This window comes from Bombus impatiens, unplaced genomic scaffold, assembly GCF_000188095.3.
Source record: "Bombus impatiens unplaced genomic scaffold, BIMP_2.2 scf_0263, whole genome shotgun sequence".
NCBI lineage: Eukaryota > Metazoa > Arthropoda > Insecta > Hymenoptera > Apidae > Bombus > Bombus impatiens.
In genome coordinates, this window is record NT_176682.1 from 828,670 (window position 1) to 846,204 (window position 17,535).

Below are 17,535 nucleotides of genomic sequence, written 5' to 3' on the forward strand. Positions count from 1 at the left end.
AAAAAAAAAAAAAAGGAAAAAAAGAGGGTTTGGGCGTATGCCTGACCCACATCCCTACACAACGATCGATCCTGTGTGGTCGCATCCCTCTGACGGATATCTAGTAACATCTTTGAGCGCACTCCTAATACGAACAATTGTCACTCGCAAACCAGAAATTTGATAAAACCGTTTCTTCGAAGGTACCGAGAACAATAGTCAACGCCCTATGGTATGTCGGAAACGAGGATATATGCAAAGACTTAAAAATACCAACAGTCAAAGAAGAAATCGGTAGATACGCAGAGAAATACAAGGAAAGAACGGCAACACATTCAAACCAGCTGGCTGTTGAAGCGAGCAAAACTCTCATAGAAAGAAGTCAAAAAAGAAAACACGCCACTGACCACACTAAAGAAATAAAATAGTCAAAGTCGAAGATAGTATCCGACTGGGGGTAGCCATCCACATGTTGGTTAGCAATTAAGTTAACAAAATTTACCAAATGTCCAGCTGGGCAAATTGTAAAGCACAAATTAAATAATAAAAAAAAATCTTCTCTTGAATTTTGAATGTATTGCGATTCGTATTTAAACTTCCATATCGAATTTCTTGACTCAAATTGTTATAAATAGCTGTCAGAAATATTTAATGCGATAAACCTTTTGTATAATAAATTTATATAACCTAGAATAACTATTTCATCATGCCATCATGTGTGTTTTATAATAGTAATCCTTGTGTCATTGATTCCTACAAATAATTTTTAAAAGCTTTTGTATCATTATCTTATATAAACACAAGTATTATTTTGTTGAATTAATTTCAACCAATTATCACGTCTTATACCTTACATAATATTTATGGATTAATATTACATTATATAATATTTATTCTATATTTATTATATTATTATAGTATATTATTATATTATTTATTATGTTATATAATATTTATCTAGGTTTCATTGATTTTATTTGTTGTACCTTGTTAAAAACTTCTGAAATAACGCGACAAACTATAATAAAAGGGAAGTAACAGTTCACGTTCACGATATTTAATTCCACGATTAAGTGAATTATGGCCGAAAATTGCATCGATCACGAGAAAGAATTTCCCGATGCGATGAAGCCTTGTGTACGTGACCAGTTTGATGGAAATTTATTGAACATTCATAGTATACCGGATAATTTCGTTGGAAATTTTGCTCCACGGGTTACCAATTATTTCCACCCTTTACTTTATTCATGATTTATGGCAGCAGCACATTATTACGTGTGAGACAAAATCGGGAAACATTAAGGCAAGAAAGATATCACAATAGACTTTAAATTGTGTATAAAGGAATTGAGATAAAAGTGATGCATGTACGTAAGATGAGCCGTGTCGATACAAGATTACAAAATAAATTCTGCAATCGATGACTATACACATTTTAAATGTATGTTATCTAAAAATTTCTCATAATCGAATTTTTGGAGAATTTTAAGACAAATTATTTAACTTCACCGAAATAATCCTATCTTATCCTATCGTGAATGTGTGTGTATGTATATTGAAGGTAGCTCCGAAATGTCCACGCGAATCGGTCAATTTAATCAAATTAGTCGATTGGTCATACCAAAAATACACAAGCTGATAAGCCAAGTATATCGTACTTTAAATAGAGTGTGTGCACTTTGCGTCAATCGTTTACAAATTTGTCATTTGGCCGATTGACCACCTCTTGTCCTTGACATTATTCCGTCTGGCGGATATCCACACGAACGAACAATCAACCTACCAGATAAAATAGAAACAACGAAGCTCGTATTACGCCCGCGTGCACTTATATGCAGAAATATCGTGTCAAACGCATTGGTGAATAAGAAGAAAGTTGCAGTGTATGGCCGTTTCTGTTTTCTAAGCCTCAGGAAGAGAACACGAGTGAGAAATGGATTTGTCAACCCACACAAGATCCGTAGTTTTTCCTTTGTGCTTGCAACCCCGTTCATAAGCATCAGAACAGCTTTTGAACCCGTTTGCACAGTTGAGCTAATATTTTTTTGTATTATTATTTAATTTGTACTTTACAATTTGTCGAGCTGAACACTTGGTAAATAGCTAATATTATTAGTGAAATTTGATAAATTACCAGTCAGAAATGACCAATAATTAAATCTAAATAATTAAATGTATACTAATGAATCTTCTTCTATAACAGTAACAAATTCGGTAATAAATCAAATAATGTTTTACAAATCACTTTTACAAGTTACACATCATTTACAAATTATCCTATTCGGCATAAGATTATGAAATCTACCATCTGTAGCTTGTCAATTGTTTAATATTATTAGTTAGCAACTTATCAAGTAAGAAGATCCAGATAAAAATTCCTAAATAATAGTTTTAGTAATTTCCTAATAAGCCTCATATATAAGTAAGATAAGATTAGCCTCAGATTTCTAAGTGTTCTAACACTTATGAACGATAGCGTATCTCTTTCTCCTCCATTTTCTTCCATATCTCCGTCTTCTCATGTCTTCCACTTTATGGCACGCGTACATAATACTGATACCAGCGAAGGTCTGTCAATAGTGATTCAGGAGTTGGGCGTGCCTTGCATATGAGAATCGGCCCGAAAATAAACAGGTCGCGCGCAACGCCGCACATAGATGCCTTGAAACCGTGTCCCACTCTATGCACGTGTAATTTCGCAGAAGGTGCGACCGAGATAACGCGATACGAAGATCAGCGAATGCTATAAAAGAGAAAAAAGATCAGCAAATCTTGTTCCTATGTCAGAGAGAGAGAAGCGCAATAGAAAAGAAGAAATGGAGCCCCCATTTCTCTCTAAACTCGAGATCAGAATGTTTAAAATAATTGGAAGATCCTTAAGATACAATCATCCAAACAGTGACTCAGGAAACTTTATATGAATATATGATGGGCATTATACGAAACTTTTTGAAACTTGCAATGAATATATCTGGAAATTTTGTAAAATGAAACAAGCCTGATCCATATAAAAAGTATTAATATACATTACTAATAGCTACAGGTATCTATTTTCGCTGGATCAACAACAAGATAGTTACGAAAGTTATTAGTTGCTGTTTGTCAATTTTTACATCTATTTTTAATTTGTTAATTCATAAAATTATATATTTATACATACCTTATTTTTTAAATGAACTAATATATAGGCCTAACAAATCATTTAAAACACCTATAAGGAAGAGATAAGAAGACAGTATCCAAATGCAAAGAAATACGATTTATATGTACGTATATATTTAGCTTCTCTTACAAAACTGCTACTTTCCACGAGGACGTTTTCGCTAGTAGCATCCGATGGTAATGTATCGGGTGAAAAATGACTCGGCTGATACATGCGTGCACGGGTGCAGAGATCTTGTATAAAAGATTAATAGAACAGCTGTTTTAACGTATTACGGATGGCTATGTAAATTTTTGTACTCGGAGAATATTTTGGAAGATGTTGGAGATAATCGGAAACGATTTTGTTTCGATTGATCTTTTCTCTTTATTAGACCTTAATCGTTATAAAGGGAATAAATGCAATTTTAATAACATAGAAAGAATTGGCGACTGAATATTACTGTAATACTTTAATACTACTGAATATTAGAACTGTAGAGAATAGGAAACTCAGCTTATCATTAAACTGCTTATTTATAGCAAAGTTGGCGGTGCACAGAATGTACGTAATATAAGAAAATATATGCAACATCCAAAATATGGTGCATTTTATAATAAATTAAAATAATTTTCTACCACATTTTCATACCTTTAATTATATTCTCAAAAATATGAATTTACATAAAAATTTGCAATTTATTTATTATGTGTGTTTTCTATAATCTTCAATTTGATAATAATATCTGTTTTAAACGCCATCTGTAATAGAGTTATGTGTTACAACTGCATTAAGAACTTTTCACATACCAGTGAATCTATTATCATCAGCTGGACGGAGTTTTAGACGAAACTTGCACAGTTCGCGTTCCACCTACGTTTCAGTTGAAGTATTGTATCATACCGATGCAATCCTATCGCATCGCGAATAGCACGCGTAACATGCAGCTGCATGAGCATAAAACGAATAATCACGGCTGGAACATAGGCGACACTTTAATTCCATATATGTCAAACTACTTGAACGTGACATTCACAAATTAATTCTATTCGAATGCTCGAATCTATTTTCTCAGATAATTTTTCTAATTTTTTCTAATCTTCCGAAACGATGTTCTGTTTTGCAACACTTTATTGAAGAGATGGAGTGTCAATTGTATTAATCGATATAATCGTTCGATAATCGTAGGGACTATACAAATGATCGCGCCGCACAATGGTGCGCTTCCTTGTAGTTCAAAATTCGTAAAAAGCATGTCAGGCTTGACCGCACTTAATTACGTAAGATCAGTGGGGGCAAAAGCGTGCAGGAAGGTTAATTCGCTTTGAATTAAAGCGAATCTTCTTTCGCTCCGTGGATCGTCGACCGAAAGAGAGAAAGACAGTGGGAGGTAATGATTCTGTCCAGCTGACACCTAACCTCAACCTCTCATATACAAATTTACCTATTAACTCATAGTACAACAATTTATAAATGAACGTCATTTGGAAATGACGAAACTATTAATTACTTTTTCGATTAGCGATCAGAAAGGAAATAGCATACATATCAGAATGTCTCATATGAAATCATTACCGATTTGTGGCTGCTTATGGAGGTATTTGAACACTTTTATCGTAGGAAATTTTTTTATGTATATATTGTATGCAAATATTTTATTCTATATATTTTATGTAATTATTTGATGCGTATACTGATGTAGATATACATACATATATTTGATGTATATGCTTTATATAAAACATTTTGAACTAACAGTACAATGAAATGTAAATATCATGATAATATCTGAAATATTCGATCTAAAAATGTACATAGAAGCAACAAGGTATTTGCTGCAAACGCATATTAAGTAAGAAATTAGTCTACGGTAAGAAGAACTATAGTCTATCGCTATTATATTGTCATATCGCTTACGATAAATATCTTGCAATTTCGGCATTGACTTTCAGATTCATTACAAATTTTACCAATAAATATAATCATTACAATGCCAATGAAATTTCAAAATAACGCGTTTTACAAGTGTTCGAATACAACCGTGAGCTACTATATACACCGCGTGGTATGAAGAGAGACGAAGAAAGGTTATTCAGAATGAAGAAGGACAGGTATACGGTGTACAAGCATCGCCCTCGCGAGAATGCTATAGAATGAGAGAGTTGATAAATACACCTATGTAAGGAGGGGAAATAGTTACTGTATTATAATTATAGAGCAAGAGCAAGTGAAAGGGACTTTTCGTATCGGTCATCGAAAGTGGAGGGGCACATGCGATCTTGATGAGCCGGGGTGCCTTCGTATCGCTTGTAAACTCGTACTCCTCATAGTGAGCTGTAGTACATGTAGTATGAAAAGAAGCTTCACATCGTGACGTCAGCACAGTATTTCGGTACGAGCCGCGTGAATCGTTACGAAATCCGTGCTTCGCGATTTATTTTGTTCAAACGGAAGTGGAGACGTGTTCGAGTTGAACTGCGAGTGTGCTTTACGACTGAACAAGATCAGTGACGTGTATAGTTTCAGGATTCATTTGGTCATCCGTAAGTGCGGCGCGTGCATCAGGTAGTCGGAACATCGACCGACACATTGTTGTCAAGATGGCGTCGAAAGGAAAGCTAGCGACCGAGGTCAGTGACGCTTTTCTCTTTTTGCTCTTATACATCTTCAACACTGGTTTGGTCACGATGCAAGTACAAAATATTCGGATAAGAAATAGTTGAATCCAGCGTGTTTCACGTAACCTTTCTACTTTATCGATTAGTTCATCGAACTTATGATCGACGATAATTGTGTTCGCGCGCTTTGACGACAGGTCTCGCGTTCACGAGAACGTCATACTGTCTTGTAAACCACGCCCTTGAAGAGTCATTTTCATGGAATGTTTTTCATTCATCCTCCTCATTGATATATTTTATGATGTTATATTGCGAACGTCGATATATCTTTATTCGTATAGGCATTCAAAAGGACTGGCGTTTGATAAAAATGCGTTTTAGTATTCAAGTTTTTATTAAACTGTACAATGTAAAATATGCAGTTATACAATGTGTCAAAGTTGTTTTAAAGTTATATGTTTACAATATTGTTTTGCCGTAAAGTAATTTAGTTATAAGCCAATTGAAATAAGTTTGTCGGTATGAAAACATTACAAGCGTGTAATTGCATCTGCAAATTATGATTTCTTGTTTACGGCAATAGAAATATGATCTAACCATGAAATCAAGCAATCTACGGGTTGACTTCTGTCTTTTCTTTCTCTCTCTCTCTCTCTTTGTCGCTCCATCTTGGGACATGATATACACGTGGCTTTGAGTATACAATACCTGTTGTTTTCTCGTTGAGGATACTGTTGCCGCACATTAAGCGGTTGACTGATTCCAGACATTCATGTGCATAAATAATATCATGAGGAGGATATTTTCTATCATCGTATTGAATTACGATTTCTTACCGCGTGATATTGTTTTATATATTTTATGTTTTATGCATATATATACTTATTCATTTCATAATCGATGGAATAAATCGAATTTATGAAACTATAGTTTGATTATAGGATTGTGTGGGATATTACGACACTATTAAAGCACCTTATAATAGTAAAAGTATGATAAGAGCTGTATTTTTATTTACACAGTTGCATCTCTTATATGGGATCTATGATATAGGATACCTGTCTATGTTTTATTTCAGATACAAATATTTAGAAAGTTGCAGCCTATGTCTGTGTAAATATACTAGTTTCTCTGTCATTTAATGATTTCTCTTTCGAAATAAATGAATAAACATCATAGTACATACTATGTTTTCCTGTTATAGTTTGAATTTATTGCTGATTTATTTAATGATATAATTAAATATAATTAAAAGAAATATAAATTTGTCATAACTGTCATATCATATTATAGAACATAAACAACATTGGTTATTTTTTTTTAATGTAAATGAACCTATCGATCTATACTCAAAAGTATAACAGTAATTACAAAGAGAAACTTTTATGATATATTTAATTCTGTTCGCTATAGATTGTATTTCTTATCTTAAAAGTTTAGTTATAATTTGTTGTTTACAGTAAATAATCTCGTTTAATTAATCTAGTAATTCAACATCGACTTGTACTTACAATTAACTATACCATGTTTCTCTGTAACATAATGCATATTTCATAACAGTAAATTTGTTCGATATCGTTTAAAATTATCTATGTCACCAGTATATTTGGAAGTTGTATAAGTTTTTTTTATGTATGTATATGTCAAGGTCCGGATACTCGTAATGGTAGCCATCTCACCGGAAAATATGAAGTAACAGGCAATAAAATCCCCTAGAAAATGTCGTACAGCCTACTTTCTAATCCCTTTCTAAAAGCACGTGCTCAATGGCTATAAATGAAAATATATCGTACCCTTAATTTAAAAAGTCAAAGTCAAATTTCAATTAATTTCAAAGTCAAAATTTATGTTGTCATAGTTATTATTTTGCGTTAGTGATACGATATAATCGTTCGTATTTAAAATATACGTAAAATTAAGGATATAAATTTGAATAACAGTTTCCTAATATGGTATGCTTTTGGACTTGAATATGGTTTGTTCGACGTTGTTTTCTTTTTGGCAAGTTGCCACTTGTCGGAAAAGCAGCTTTATTTTTATGCAGCACGATGTTCGACCTCGATTTCGGGGTTATGTATTACAAATATTGCCTATATAGGAAAGCCTACAATGTAGAAAAGGATCTCTTTTGGAAAAAACAATAACAATGCAGATTAACTTCACTACTTATTTTGTTCCGTGACCTCGTTCTAAGATCAACAATACAAAATGCGATTGAGATTATTTCATTCACTCATTAAAAAGTACGATGATTATCGTGGATGTTTTTGTCAAAGGTCGTTGATCCCAATCAGCGCTGACTGTTTTCTGTATCGGTCGACAAGATCGCGTGTGACTATTTCCATCTTCTTACTTACTCACTTCACTGTTATTTTTACTCGTAGAACATAGATCATATTTCATATTATGATAAAAATATTACTAAATACTCAAGAACCAAATACCTATGCTGTGCCATAATTTAATTTCTAACATGCTATGATATTTCATATTATTAATAGTAAGAGAGAATAATATTTAGATTCTGTGAACTATTGAACATAAAATATGTAAAATATTTGAACTATAAATGACTAGTAACTAATTATTTTATATATCGATCTTTGAAGTAAAAAGTAGTGCGAAGTTCAAAATCGGCCCTGACTGGGACAAGTGTTTTATGAACTGGCTACGAGATGGCAGGAGGTGGACATTGGGAGAGCAATGCAGTAATTTGTGATACACACGTCAGTCTGGCGTTTCTCTCTCTTATCCTTTTTTTTCTCTCGTTCCTCGGAAGCCCCTCTTTGTCGTTCTCGTCTCACCTTCGACGCTAATTTGAACGATACGGTTCGCGTTTATTATCGCTAAATTAGCCATTATGTCGTTATTTTAACGAGTCGATGTGTGTCAGGGGGCCGTGCACACGCTTCCAGTGTGTCCACTGTATTTCCTCGTTCAATTTCTCTTCTGCTTGTTCAACATTGCCGTCATGACATGACCCATCTTTGAAAGATATTTCCAGTAATTGTTAACTCATTTACATCGGTTTATAGCTTATTATATCTCATCTTGCGAGAATTTGTCAGATAGCAATTATTCTTCATGGTCAAGAATACGATTGATATTTATTTGCAGGTTATTGGCTTACCATTGGCTTAGTACAATCAATGATCAGATCAGATGTCGCTGACGTCTTTAAGTGCAGTTCGTTGACAATATCTGTTCCGATTATCATTATGTCTTCATTCTAACTTCGGTAGTATCATATATTACATCACAAAAATCTATTCTTCGTCTGTCGTCGACTCAAGAAGTACATTGACAGAAACTAGATTGATCTTGATATCTCGGGTTTAAGTTACTATGAAAGTTACATTGTCGTATAGTTTGTTCCTAAATGAAATGTAACTGTACAGTAAAAATGTTTTCTACTGTACAGTATAAATATGTTTGACTCTCACGATACACACGACAGATAAGTGACGTGTCTCATTAATCCCGGGAATTATTCTAATAAAATTTTCTGTTAGCATTTACTCGATGTAATTTCATCTTAGACTCTTCGAAATTTTTTCCATAACATATCTTTAATCTGTCATATTTAATAATTCATATAATTAGAGGTTACCTTTTTTTAAGGCATTTATATATTTTGTATTAGGAATTCTATTTTTGGTGGGATATTAACAGCGCGTTAATCGAAAGATCGCGCAATATTTGCGTGCTTGTGACAATTTATTCAAGGATGTGTTTTAAAAGACAATACACACGAAGTTATTTTTTGGAATGTCACATTCATTATACAATTTTACATAATTTATTATGTATTATATATTTAATATATATTTATTAATATCCATTAAAAATCTTTCATAATTCAATAGAAATTCTACCAATGCGTTCTAATTATTACTAGTTCTATGGTACTCCGATCGCCACACCCGCACAGTTGCGGTTCTAACCGATTCTCATTACCTTTAACAACATAATCTCTTATACATACATTGTACGTTTACAATTACCAATTTCAACCTATGTATTTACAAAAATCCTTACGAAACTTACATAAATGTATTTATCAAACCCATATATTCACATTAATCTTTCGTTGTAAATTATTCTATAAAAATCTTAGTCTTATTTTCATGACATCCAATTACTATCTCACCAATTTATATTGCCTGCCATAATTGTGAAACCGTTTATGTACAAATACATACATGTACAGTTACATACAAGTAAATATGTACAATTTTGATACGTTAATGCGATAAGGAACAAAGTGTATTCTGCTTGGAATCGTATTGAGCGATAATTTTCTGGAAACAATTCACCAAAAATAAAACAATAGAATAGCAGTTTATTTTTGTTTCACGATTGTCGAATCAGCGTAACAGAATACCTCAATATATGAAATTTGATTTCAAGATACAATCAAACGAAATTGTAACAATGATATTTACAAGTTTAACTGTTCGATTTTAGCGTGTTGTATCTTTCTTTGTTTAATCTAGAATTTGCCGTAGACAAATCTCGCTCCTGTTGACATCGGTCAAGACCATTCTAAGGATAATCCAAACGAATCGACGTTACATTACACAAAAGAAGTAACTACTCTCGTCGTCGTAGTTCCACTAGCTGCCACGCCTTTCAGATATACGTTACGAGCTCGGTGTCTGTTTCCACAAGGGAACTAGGGCCGTCAGTTTCGAAAGCAAACACGTCTCAGCGGATTGTGGTTGGTTTTATCAGTGGTCGTGAATCCTCGCGAGGATCTGACGATACGGTTTTGCGAAGGATATCCGATTCGAGGTCAGACCCGTGACAGTGAAGCGGCCAGATTCGTCTCGCGAGATCTGGCTCGATCCAGCTGTTTTAATGGTGAACTTCCGCGAGATGACGACGCGAACACCGGAGGGGTCATCCCACGCGGCACGGGACCATAATTCCTGGGAAGGAAACCGCCCTGTATATTGGCCCTTTTAAACTTCTTTACCGACTAATTCGTTGTCGCATCCGCGCTCGCGCGCGCGTTCCACGCTGCTGCTTTGATTATTTAAATGCCAGCCACGCTCTGTTTTTTCCTCTTACGCTGACAATGCGGCTCCCTTCGTGTTTACCATGGTTCGTTGATTTGACGTTCGTTGCTTATAAAATAGTACCCGATCAAGGGGAAACGGAGGAGTATCTTTATACTTTATGGTTGATTAGTTACAAACTCATTTGAATGGTCATTAAAATAATTAATTGTTCGCGGACGACGTTCTTTTTTCATGGTACTAATCGAAGCGATAAATATTTACAGTTGGAAGAAAAATGTTGAATACCGCCATATGGGCGACGTTCGACTTGGAAAATAAATTTTAAATATCGCTGTGGCGACATCCGGCCATAGAGGAAATCGCACATGCATCTCAAGAGTGATACAGTTCGTTTCGTATCTTAATACCTAGCAGTGCACGTGAAGAATGAAATTATCGAACGATACCTTAGAATTCTATTTACTAAATGCAACGTTTAAAAAGATTATTCAGAATGACGAAACACAGAATAAAAGATGGAGTTGTTGAAGGATATTAAATGAAATTTGATGTGAATTTTAAGTCGGTCCATAATAGGTTACATCGTCTACCCCTTCGTCGCGATCAAATTAATTTCGAAGCTAATTTAGCTAATGTAATATTCACCGAGCGACTTCCTGTGGCTCGGGTTACTTGTTTCTTCAAATTCCCTGTAGTAACTCGATTTCTCAATTACCTACGGTCGACGTAAACGTTAATATTCGGGCGAATCATGAAGCGGATAGAAATTTTACACATTGACCACGTGTACCTTAGCTATTCCAGTTCGGAGTTTTATGATAACGCGAGCTTGTAGCATCGAAAAGACAACGATAAGTAAATTAAAGTACAATTAATATAGGAACGAACGAAGTGAAATAAAACCGCGTTTACATTAGGCGGTTTCTCTTAACGCGGCTTAAGAAAAACTCGGACGAGCCAACAATTTCATTTCCATTTGCTGATGTATCTCGCTTTCGCTGATATCGCATTATTATACCTCGTGTGAACGTGTACGCGTATTGTTGCTTTCACGCCGCTTGTATATTCCAGTCGATACCGTGTTCCGGAGATAGCAGCTTATCCACCGATAAAATTATGTAACGCCGACACACGAGAATGTGTACGCGACGTACACGCGCATGTTAATAGGTTTAACTTTAATTAAGAGCCCGTCGAAAATTGTTGCTGACCTCCGTTGCACCGGAGCGCACTGGCTTAATTTCGAAAAATTTCATCGAAGTGCAACGATTTCTAGTATTTTCTCGCTCTTTACGTAGTTTACTAGATGCTTTTTTCTTTTTTTTCATTGAACTTTAGTCAAAATTGATTTCGAAGGATGGCAACAAGGGATTTATTCTCGATCGATTTTCGTCAGTTTACAGAGCGTGTTTGCAATTTATGGAATATTCGATATCAATAATCGTATCTTGATTTTTCCTGTTCCATTTTCCTATCTCGTAGCGTAGCCAACTGTAGGACGCGTAGTACATTTAATGTTTCCATAAGGAATCGTGGATGGTGTGGAGACCAATTTAAAATTAATGGAATATTTCGAATTAATCGCATTCCGGACTTTTCTATTTTGAAGGAGTTAGGCTAACGTCGTATGTATAGAAATTATGCAGGAACTTTGTAAAAGGGATTATGACGAGATGACGCAGATTCTCGTTCGAGGTGACCAACTGGATGTTCGATTCCTTAGTTTCAATGGCCCGTCTACTACAGCCTTATTACCATACGGATCGATCCATTTTTACCTAACTGACGATGGAATTATTCGTCAAATAGAAATACATATAGCGGGCGAGTTCGCTAAATTTAGTGGACTATCTTGACGCGCTGTTGCTAATTTCACACACTGTTTGACCTTTCGTATCAAACATAGGACTCAGCTTCTTCCACCATGAAAGTATCAGAAATTTCGTCTCGAGGCAATTACTCTGTTCTAGCATTGAAAGAGGATGGGAAAAATAGTTAGCAATTGTGACAAGCTTTCGGGGTTAATTGTTGCCAGTTTGCTTAATTTTCCATCGAAGAGGATTCTACGATCTATCTACAATATGTGACGAATATCTAAAACGAAACTTTCCTGTTTGTACCTCGTTTCTGAAGAGATCTAATTTTTCAGAAAATCTTCAGGACTTTATCGAATAGATAGATATCGCGAACAGAGTCTATTATTTGTTAAATTGTTATTTATTATACACGAAGCACCCCACTGACCTCGCTAAAGAAATAAAATAGTCAAACTCGAAGGTGGCATCCCGCTGGGGGTAGCCATCCACATGTTATTTAGCAATTAAGCTAGAAAAATTTACCGGATGTCCAGCTGGACAAATTGTAAAGTACAAATTAAATAATAATAATAAAAAAGAAATAAAATTATACACGAAGGATAGGCGAAAAGATTCGAATAATATCTTTTCATTTCACGTCCCGGTTTAGAGGAAATCAAGTTGGATGATTCGTCGAACACGCCTGAATTTTATCAGTTCTCAATTGGATATAATTTTTCAATGGTTATTCTACGTTCGAAAACACGTCGGAAATGTGGAATGAAGGTTTTTCATGCGGAGCCTCTTTTTTTCGAGAAGAACGAAAAGTTCTTCGTAAGGTAAAAGTAAGTCGCGAGAACGTGTTACAGAATTCTTCGTATGGGGATTCTTCCTACCGGAATATGTAATTTGAATATTCATTCGGTGCAGCGAACGTGCTTGCCTAGAACTTGTTACTTTCACAGCTCCAACACTAGCAACATTGCATAAAGGATTAATCTTTCCCCCTCTATGTTAACTGGAAAATACACGACGGTTATCTACGTAGGTCGCTTTCAAATTATTTACCGACTAATTTGATATTTACGCGATTCCCGTGTTCACGAATTAATTGAACGACCATGAAACGACAAACTCTGTTACTCGCGGCGTAACGTAATAGCATAAGAAGCAAAGGAACAAGAGTCATTCGCCTGCTTCGCGTGCATTCTACAATACATAGAAAGCTACATCAGCGTGATTGCATCGTTACGTAAACGAAAATTGTTTTCTTACTTCTTTAATCTACTTTTTGCTTTCTTTACCCTGTTTCAAAAATACAAGGTGCCGCCGAATAACGTTTACAAGCGTGAGGCGATTCTTTAGGGAAAAATAAAAGCAAAAATGTAGAATAAAATGTTTTCGTCCCAGGTTTTGCTTTCGAGGAAACAACAATCTCGGACATTTGTTATATATATTTGAATTTGCCTAGTTAACAATTGGACACGAGTAAACAATTAAAAGCAGGTTATTCTATGCGTGAAAATAATTACAAAATTGGAAGAAAAGTTTTCCGTTTAAATTCCTGTGATTTTCAAGAAAATGGAGTTTGTTATAATAAATACATTTTGTTCATAAACGAAGCGTTTTACGAGAACATTTTATTCTGCGTTTTCCATTTATTTTTACATGTAGAATAATATCCTATAGATTATGTTCTTTTATTTAATCTGGAATTAGCCACATTCCAGTATATTTGACAAATTTCTAAACTCAATTTTCTCGGAAGCTAAGCCGCAGATGAAAACATTTCTTTTATATTTCTTTCTGTTGTTTTCTCGAAAGGAATCATTTCATGATAGGTTGCACATGTTACTCTGCCGCAACCTGTGTATTTGTTGTTTCAAACGGAAATAAATTTTCTTACGAAATATACATTTTCAATTTTCTATAAGACACGACAATCTATTTTTATTTTGTACGTTATGTGCCATTGCGAATTTTACATATTTTAACCGCAGTAGATTTAAATGTACTGTACTCGAACGTTTAATTTCTATAAAATATTATATCGTAGATATCTACACGTATACAATATTCTTTAGATATCGTATTGTACTTTGTTCTGGCATTGTTATCCAAATCATTCATATTGCTGGCGATTTTTTAAGTCCATGAAATTTATTTTATTTTAATCATTAGATTATACAATTTTATGTATTACACGTTATTGTATTCCGTTGGCAACAAAGTGATTGCGGATTTTGTCATTAGGTGGTATTGGCAATATCCGCAATCATTTAGTTGCTAACCCAATAGTTAATACAGAAATGTAAGCATATTAAAGTGTGAACAATTTTCAGCTAAAGATAATCATACCGCTAAGAAAACATTTCGCGTCACAGTTTGGATATTTAAAGTTGAAATATTGGTTATTTTTAACTGATCCCGTATAAACTCAATTATTCTCGTTAGATACACCTTAGTTCGACAATATGATTTTTATTTCGTCTCGTTCCGTGCGTAAAATACGAATGAGTTTCTGTCGGTCGTCGGGTGAAAATTCTTTTATCGCCAGCCAGGCGAATTTCATGACCGAGTTGTTCCTTTCTTCCGTAACTATGCGAGATTTTATGGTAAGTGCGTGCTTTTTCTCTTATCGCGAGATATACCTTGATAGAAATATTCCAAACCGGAGAAGCTAATTTTTTCCCAGAGATAATTATATTCTCGACGAGCCGATCATTTTGCAAGGAAGTCTGGCGAGGGTGCTGTTATAAGCCGGGAGGATGGTAATTACGTAAACTTCCGTTTTTCCGATGAGTTTGAAGGAACGATGGGAATTTTAACGAAATAGCAACTGTGTTCGATCGAGTCGTAAAGGTAAAATTGTTCGGTTCGGGAAGAAGAAATAAAATTGTAACGTTGGTAGAAAGTGGAAATGCATTTATAGAAAATTTAAAGGTGGAAACATTTCCAGAATGCATATGATGTGAAAAAGTATGTAGAACAAGCTAAAGCACACTTTATAATATTATAGTTAACAAATAAAAGTAATCTCTATTTATGTTTCATTTCCTTAATCACACTGATATAAATATAAATTTGCATAAACGTTCATAATCTAGCAGTTTCCTTTATTTCACAAAATTTCTCACTACAAACATTTTCGAAGATAACACGCTTCTAAGTTAACTTCTCTTCATATCTGTGGACGTAAATTTTCAAATTAGTCTCAGATTTCATCGATATAAACACAATAGTCTGGTCATAGTAGCAATGGAAATTCAAAGAATTTCACATAATATGTTTATGAAAGTTTTGTGTACGATGCTTTCGTGAGTCATTGTATATGCACCGTGAGCATGTAAGCAGTTACACGCGTGTCCATCGATGCGTGTCGCCACCCTTTGCCTGCTAATTATGCACGAGCCCCCTCGTCAACGGTGCACGACCAGCAGGTTGCTTGCTACTTTTGACCGACACACGCGCGTCATCGTCGTTGAGCACTACGAGGCTCGCTCTGCTTACCATAGCCTCACGTGCTCGTTGTCGTCGTCATCGAGTGTCGTCATTCGTAGAGGTTGAAGACAGCCTGACATTTTCGAGTTTCCACGCGTTGGTAATTCTTGCTCGTCGCAAGAATATCACGGGCCTGACCTATATTATCGTACTATGGCTGCTAGAGCATAGGTCACGTGCTCGCGCCGCCCTGGCCATTCTGGTGCATCGATACTTTCCTGCTTTTATACTCCTGCAGTTTTTCGACACGTTGGAGTTTCCGGGTCGGCGCACATCGCGTTAAATTATTATTATTACAGTCTGTAATTTCGATTTAAAATCGTTGAATTCTTACGTTATTAAGTCGTTTTAATATCAGCGATATTAAATGACAAGGCAAATAATACGATCTGACGGTTCTTTACTCATCGAGCAATTCTTCTTGAAATTTATAATACTATTTTTCCTTTTTATTGCATTGGCTCGCCTCTCTTTGACCTTATCTGAAATCCTTAATTTTCTGCCAGTCTTTCGAAACATTTGCATTCTCATCTGAGTCTTGAAATTTCTCAAATTAGTTTTATCGGATGCATTTTGCGTTTCTTCATCCACCCACGAAATTTTGCCCCAAGTCTGCAATTCGCAATTGCTCTTTGGCGCAAGAGGTTTACGTCTCTTCAACCATTCCCGAATTTTCAACTTTCCAGAAATCTTGAAACGTTTAATTTCTCATTCGCTCGCGTGAAATCTCTTCGTTCTTCGTTTCATTTCGGATCATTGCAGATCTTCGAACCGGATCCTGTAACCTTGCAAGAATTTAAATTCTCGCTCGACCCTCGAAATGTCTCAAACTAATCGAACCATCGAGACCATGATTTTGCCCTCTATTTGCATTCGATGTAGTGCAAGAAATTTTTCTCCATCCATTCACCAATTTCCCCAAAGTAACGCTATTTAACGAGGGACATGACACATCCAAAGAGTGTCATCCTTACACTTGTATAAAGTGTAGCTTTCTTGCTCCAAACAGAGCACGTGCGGCCATAAAAGGGGCAGGCACGTAGCATAGACTCTCCACGCGAGATTTTGCACGATGTATGTGTTACAGTGCCAGGATCGAGAGGTTACACGAGTACCTCGTGATAGAGACGAGGAAAACGCTGGCTGTGGTCGACAGAAAGGGTGGATCCACCACGTGCTACGACATGGTAGGCCACGACATTAAAGCGGAACCATGTTTACGGATGAGCAACTCGTGCGGTTCGAGGATCGATCATTACGAATTCATCGTAGTGAACGCGAAGGATAATCGAGTCAACATATCGATCGGTATCCCGTTTAATTTTGTTGACGTAAGAAGTTGTTGTTGTCTGCGGATGTTTTCCTGATCAATTACAGGGCTCTCATAAGCGAGAAGAGTTTTTGTTGTTGTGGTTGTGGAATTTTGAAATCCTTGAGAAGCTTGTTGGTACGATAATAAAGATTATAATGGCTAT

The 17,535-nt window shown here is 35.4% G+C and overlaps 1 protein-coding gene across 3 annotated transcripts in view; it reads left to right on the forward strand.

The window, feature by feature from the left end:
* The first annotated feature begins 5,706 nt into the window (after positions 1-5,706).
* LOC100745576 (sodium/potassium-transporting ATPase subunit alpha) overlaps positions 5,707-17,535 on the forward strand; it is a 170,552-nt gene continuing 158,723 nt past the window's right edge. For all 3 annotated transcript variants that reach the window (XM_012384467.3, XM_012384465.3, XM_012384466.3), the window contains exon 1: positions 5,707-5,751. In XM_012384467.3, the coding sequence (XP_012239890.1) occupies positions 5,722-5,751 (30 nt within the window). In that variant the 5' untranslated portion in view covers positions 5,707-5,721. The remainder of the gene's footprint in view (positions 5,752-17,535) is intronic.